Source organism: Aythya fuligula, chromosome 8 (genome assembly GCF_009819795.1).
Source record: "Aythya fuligula isolate bAytFul2 chromosome 8, bAytFul2.pri, whole genome shotgun sequence".
In the NCBI taxonomy this organism is placed as follows: Eukaryota; Metazoa; Chordata; class Aves; order Anseriformes; family Anatidae; genus Aythya; species Aythya fuligula.
Window position 1 is genome coordinate 1,508,573 of NC_045566.1, and position 6,054 is coordinate 1,514,626.

Consider the following 6,054-nt stretch of genomic DNA (forward strand, 5'->3'; position numbering starts at 1 on the left):
GGTTGTTCCTAAGCGTAAGCAGCTTGTAGTTTCAGGAGAACAGTTGTACAGCCTTGCAAATCCAACGTTACAGAACAGCATCTGCAGGAGCAGGGTCTCACTCACTGCATCCCTTACGCTTTGGGGTATGTGGTGGGTCCCAGTGGAAAACACAGCAGCAGATGATTTTGCTCGTCAAAATCTGTTCGGCTGAAGCACTGGTATGAGAAATGCCACTTGGCAATTCAATTAATCACCGAGTATTAATGACTGTAGCTGTCACTGCGTATGGGCGTAACACAAACGATCTTGTCCAGCTCCTCTTTTCAAGCTGAGCTTTTGTCTTGCCCTGAAGGCAAGGTTGTGCTGCTGTGGCTCCTCGTTGGAGCAGAACGTCCTGGTGTTTTCACGGGAAAGCTCTTCCTGTCAGGAAAAGGCATGCTGCTGCCTTGTGTCTCTCCCTTTAATGGCAAGCCAGCACTGCACTGTGAACAGTGCGTGTGTCTTCAAGTGATATTAATATTGATGATATTTTGGTAAGTCTTGACAGATCTCTATGTCTAAGGCTGATGCAGTCAGCCTGGGCCTCTCTCGTGAGGCAGAAGCAGCAAGAAGGCATTCAGCACGTTCGCTTTTCACATTATTCATGCTGCTTCCCCTTGTACAGGAGGCCTATTTATAGAAGTCTGATGTTTTCAGATGTAAGGAGTTGTCTCTGAGGTACTGCCCTTCGTGTGCCAGCCTTTGCTGAACACCCCAGCTTTGACAGCTTCTATTGCAGCCTGTGAAGGATTGTGCCACGGTTAGGAATCAAAGTTATAGGGATCCTGGTGCAACCACTCTAAGTACCATTTTTCCTGCATGCTGGGGCAGAAGAGAGTGCTCCCCTGCCTGGGTGACTGACTCTGTTGTACACGTGTTGTCTTCATCCTGGGGAACTGAGGCTTTTTTTGTGGGTTTGCTCCAAGCCAGAGCCTCAGGGGTCACATCTGTGTGTGACTCCGGCCTTGCTGACCGTCTGCTTTCTCACGGGCAGGTGACAGAAGGCCACTGGAAGTGGGGGGACATCACGATCCAGGTGAACAGCGCCTTCTTCACCGGCATCTACGGGATGTGGAACCTCTACGTCTTTGCGCTCATGTTCCTGTACGCGCCCTCACACAAGAACTACGGGGAGGATCAGTCAAATGGTAAATGGCTCCAAATCATCTACATGGGAAGGTTACCACAGGAAGGCAGCGACATAAAGTGGGGGGTATTTCTGTGTATCTTTCTTGCCAAAGTGCCCATGCAGCACACTGAAATGTTATGCAAACGAGGGTTTGTTCTTCAAAGCACTGCTGTTCCAGCAGACATTTTAATTATTGACTAGGCTAGACAGGTTTGAGTATTCAGGCACGGCTGTCTAAAACCTTTTAGCTCGGTTTTTGTTATTTTTTGCTATTGCCCAGTTGTGACTGCATAGCTCAAACATAGGAGTGGGAAAAGGGTTGGAACTGGGGCAAGGGGAGAATGGCAGTGCTGTTGGTTTCCTTCTGGTGGCCTCCAGTAGCACCAAAATCTTCATCTGCCAACATGCCCACATCTAAATGACCTCAAATAAAAGCGTTGGTAGAAACTGTGCATAGAACATAGTTCAGGTAGCTCCTGAGAGCCTGGGCTGAACAAAAGAGATCCTTTTGCCTTCTAATTGCACAACACTGTATGGTGAGGGCAGCCTGACGGCATCACTGTTTCTCAGGTGACCTGGGAGTGGGCAGCGGCGAGGAGCTCCAGCTCACCACCACCATCACCCACGTGGACGGCCCCACGGAGGTTTACAAGCTGGCTCGCAAGGAGGCTCAGGAGTAAGGCCGAGATCCCAGCGGCTGAGACGCGAGACAAAGTGGAGTACACAGGACGACACAACGCCCTCCTGCAGGAGATGTGTCCGACGTAACTTGCTTTCTGAGCACCCAGCATCTAGTGTATTTTCACAGAGCAGTGACGCCGAGCATAACATTTGTAAACTCTTTAATATGTTGTAGTTATTTCTGGGGGGAGGGATATGTATATTGTGTTACACTCGAGCACGTAAAAATCTGCTAGAAAAGCATTAATGTTGCAAAGTCGCACGTTCGGGCGGTACAAGTGGCAGAGCTGGCCTTGGGCGATTTCTGCTGGGCTCTGTGTGTGTGCCTGCGCATGAGGATGGGGAGGATGGAGCAGAACTAAGGCTTTGTTTTGAAAACATTTAATTCACTCATCTAAAATTGTATCGAACAGTGTTTGAGGTCTTTGGTACAGCTCTGTAGCCCCACAGCAAACCTGTCACTTGAATGAAACAGAGCTGGAGAAGGGGGCAGACTGTTGGTCATAGTTAAGATGTAAAAGAAGCAGCTACCTGCTATTTCGGTAGGCTTCACAGCTGCCTGTTAAATACAGGGGAATGTCCAAACTGGATTGCAGGAGAAATGTGTGCTCCTGTCCCAGTGCCCAGAGGTACTGATCTCACAGCCAGCTCCTGCCTGTTCTCAGCCCCGTTGGCTCCCCTCGCTCTAGTCTTCCTCTGTCTCACCTTTTTGATACATCTCCTTCATTTTTCTGCTGCTTACGTACCAGGGGCAGAAGAGCAGGGCCCCGGGGTGGGCGGGAGTCGGGCCCTTTCCAGGGGAAATCCACGTGGCACACACTCACGCAGGCGTCTGCTCCTCAGACGTGGTCCCGCACCCCGTGCTGTGGCTGCTGGTCTGACTCAGAGCTTAAACTGGGCTGTACTGGGGGCAAGTCACGAGACGTGCTGGTGGCTCAGACACAGCCAGAAGGGTTGGTGCTATTCCAGACCCACCTTCTTGTAGGGCCTGGGAGAGAACTTGAGGACACGGCTGGCCTTGGTACCTGGCACTGGCACGTCTGAAACCCCCCAGTAACACGCAGCTCAACCTCCCCACCCCATTTTTGTCCCCACAAGGTAACCTGCTGCTGCTCTCTGTTGCATTTCCCAGCGGGACCACTGCCCCAAATGCATTGCTCTGCTGCAGCCCCGGTAAGAACAGCACTCTCGAGTGGCAGTAAGATGCCCTGAATTGGAGCTGCAGCTCTGAAGGAGAGGCTAGCACAGGTAATCTTCCATCCCCTCAGCTGCTGAGAGCCCCAGGCTGTGCACCATCAAACGGGGCTTGGCACAGCGTGCCCAGCAGACCCCATGCACAGAAGGGTTTCCTTGGCTTTGTTAATGGGCTGTGAGGGACACTGAATGCCACACGCCAGGTGAAGTCCCTCGTGCTGCTGTGTCTGAACGTGTGGGATTGCTGTAGCACAGAAAAAGTGCTAAATGCTCCTTAAAGAAGGAGCTTTGGATGGTTTGGGATACTTGAACTGGAACCCCAACCGTATGGGGGAAGTTTGTATCTCTGTAAAGCGGGGTGCTGGTGCCCCTGAGGGAATGGTTATAGGGAATGGTTAAAGGAAATGAAAAAGGAAGGGGGGCACACTTACTGTAGAGCACAGAGCAACTCCTGGGACCACACCTTCAGCACGGATGGCGATGTGCAACCCATTTACCTTCAGAAACGAGTGCTGGGGAGAGCAGGCACGATGCACAGCAGCAGTTTTTCTGGTGCAAAGTGGCTTACACAAATGCCCACAGCCCCAACTCCCTCATTGCCCTGGCTGAGCGCTTGACTTTGCAACGTTAACGTTCTTTTGGGTTCTTACGTGATATTTATGTTGTTCCCATAGATGTGTCCATGGTTTCTTTTACAGCTTAGGATAGCATTGCGTTTTGTAAAGGCTCTTTACAGACGGGGCATTGCAGCTTTAAAACCAAATTTTGTGTCAAACACTAACAATTTGTTTACGGGGTGTGTGTCTGTGTGAGCGTGCGCGCGTGCGTGTGTACTTTTTTTATTTCTTAATTCCTAAGCCCTACTCATCTGTCTCGGAAATAGTCCCTGGGTCTTATTAAAATATATTCTTTTTTTTTGTTTAGGTTGAGTTCACTTTTTACAGAATGCTTTTAAGCAACCTGGAAAACGTGTAGATTTGTTAATTTAAATAAAATATACCATATTGTGGATTTGTCATTGGCCTGGCTTTTCCCTCTCATCTCTCTTCAAACACTTTGTGGTGCAGAAGTGCAGGGCTTTGGCACCAAGGGCTGCTTGTCCTTCAGCCCTTTGCTCCGGGACTGTTAGCAGCACCACTTCTCCCTCGTTTTGGGAGGCTCTGCTGGGGTCCTGCCGCGGAGCTGACAGCCTGGAGAGGACGTGAGGTGTTGGTTTGGCACTGCACAGCCCTTTGGTTTTCCTTCAGCTCTTCCACCACCTCAGAAATTGGGCGTCTGCCTCCATCTGCTGCTGAATTCGGAGGCGCAGCCGCTTGCTGCCCATGCTTTGGGAAGGGTCCTGGGGTTTTAGCAGCACGGGACAAAACCCAGCCCGTTCCAGCACCATTCCAGCAGCTCAGGCAGCTGCAAGCAGATATTGCAGCGACCATCACACCATTTCCATCTGTAACCTGGGAAGGAAAGGTTCCCAGCCCTTGTGCTTGGGGAGGCTGCAGTGTGACAGCCACCAGCTCGGGCTGTGAAGCTGTGCAGGGCTCTGCTGGTTTCCCCAGGGCACATTTTGGGAGCCGGGGAGCCGCGAGGCCGCCCGGTATCTGCAGGCTCCGGGGGCTGCCGAGCTCCTCGGCCGCCCTCTGCCGGCACCGGGCTTCAGAGCTCGAGTTTTATATGGGATTGGAGATTTTAGCCTGACTGCAATTACTGGCTCCTTCTGCCTTCAACTTCTGACATGTGAGAGGTGCCGCAGCTCCGCAGGCTGAGCCTCCCCCGAGTGCTGGGCAGGGGCTGAGCATCTCCTGATGCTCTTGGCCATTTCCCCGCTGTTTTGGGCCAGCCTGATCTCGTTGAGAGGGAACGGGCTCCCACTGACGTTGCTGGAGCGTCCTGGCATCCCACAGCAGCACGTCTTGTCCCATAGGGCCAGAAAGAAACGCTTCCCACCTCGCTGCATCCTCACCCACCGGGTGAAGCAGCACGGGGGGGAGCTGGGTGCTGTGCTCAGGATGTCCCCGTGCAGCAGCACAGTGGCTCCAGGTGCCCGATGCCCTCGTGGTGTCCTTTGAAGGTGACACACTGCTGGGTGACAGCATCCTACAGCTTCTCTGCACCCCATCCCTCCATGCCTGGGGCGTGGGGCAGCATCCCCTGGCTGAGGTGGTCAAAATGCTGCCCTGCCCTTTGGCTGTGTCTTCACCTGGAGCCAGGGATGGTTACACCCGCTGCGACAGCCAGGAGTGGGCTCTGCTGGGCAGGGACAGCCCTTTTGTAAGCCAGCACCAGTGGCAGGCACCTTCTGGCTTTACGAATCATTTCTGTAATTCCAGAGAAAAATCCCCTCTCTGCCTTCTCCGCTGTCTCGTGCCTCTCTGTAGGCATCAGCAACACCCAAACCGGTGTTGAGGCGGCGTGCCGAGGTCTGTGTCCCACGAGGAAAAGCAGTGGAAACGGAGAGCAGTGAGGATGGGGCAGCCCCAGCGCCTGGCACCGTGCTCTGCTCGCCCGAGGGGCTCTGGCAAGCGGCTGCTTCCCATTTCAGATGGAAAATCTGGTGGCTGTCAGCTCCGGCCCAAGCAAACCCTGACCAGCAGTGGGGCACGGAGCCAGCAGCTGGCGGCCACATCCTTCCTCCGGCCGCCTGCTCTGCCCTTCCCAGGGCAGGGGCTCCACGCCGCACCCTCTCTGCCCTTCCCACCCCTTCCCCTGGTGAGGCTGGCGATGTCCATGCCCAGATGTGTCCCCGCTGGGTGGCTCGCAGCTCCCTTCCCATGGCACTCAGGGGAGAGGCCAGGGTCAGGCAGGGAGCGGTGATCCGCCCGACATCGTGCCACGCTTGGGAAAGGTTGTTTGGGATTGGGATATCTGCCTCTGAGCAACAGGGACTAGCCAAGAGAGCGGGTAAGCTAATAATTGCTAGTTAGCGTTTCCTTGCGGCTAATAAATACCTCATAAACACCAGAAACGATGTTTTAGAAATCGTCTCTGGAAATCCCTGTTAATGACAGGATTCGGGTAAAGCGGATGCTCGGCGG

General features: G+C 53.4%; 1 protein-coding gene across 1 annotated transcript in view; it reads left to right on the forward strand.

Moving 5' to 3' along the window:
• Positions 1-4,043, forward strand: part of WLS (Wnt ligand secretion mediator) — a 29,520-nt gene extending 25,477 nt beyond the window's left edge. The window contains exons 11-12 of the mRNA XM_032192092.1: positions 1,016-1,169; positions 1,721-4,043. Coding sequence (XP_032047983.1) covers positions 1,016-1,169; positions 1,721-1,830 — 264 coding nt within the window. The 3' untranslated portion in view covers positions 1,831-4,043. The remainder of the gene's footprint in view (positions 1-1,015; positions 1,170-1,720) is intronic.
• The last annotated feature ends 2,011 nt before the right edge of the window (positions 4,044-6,054 follow it).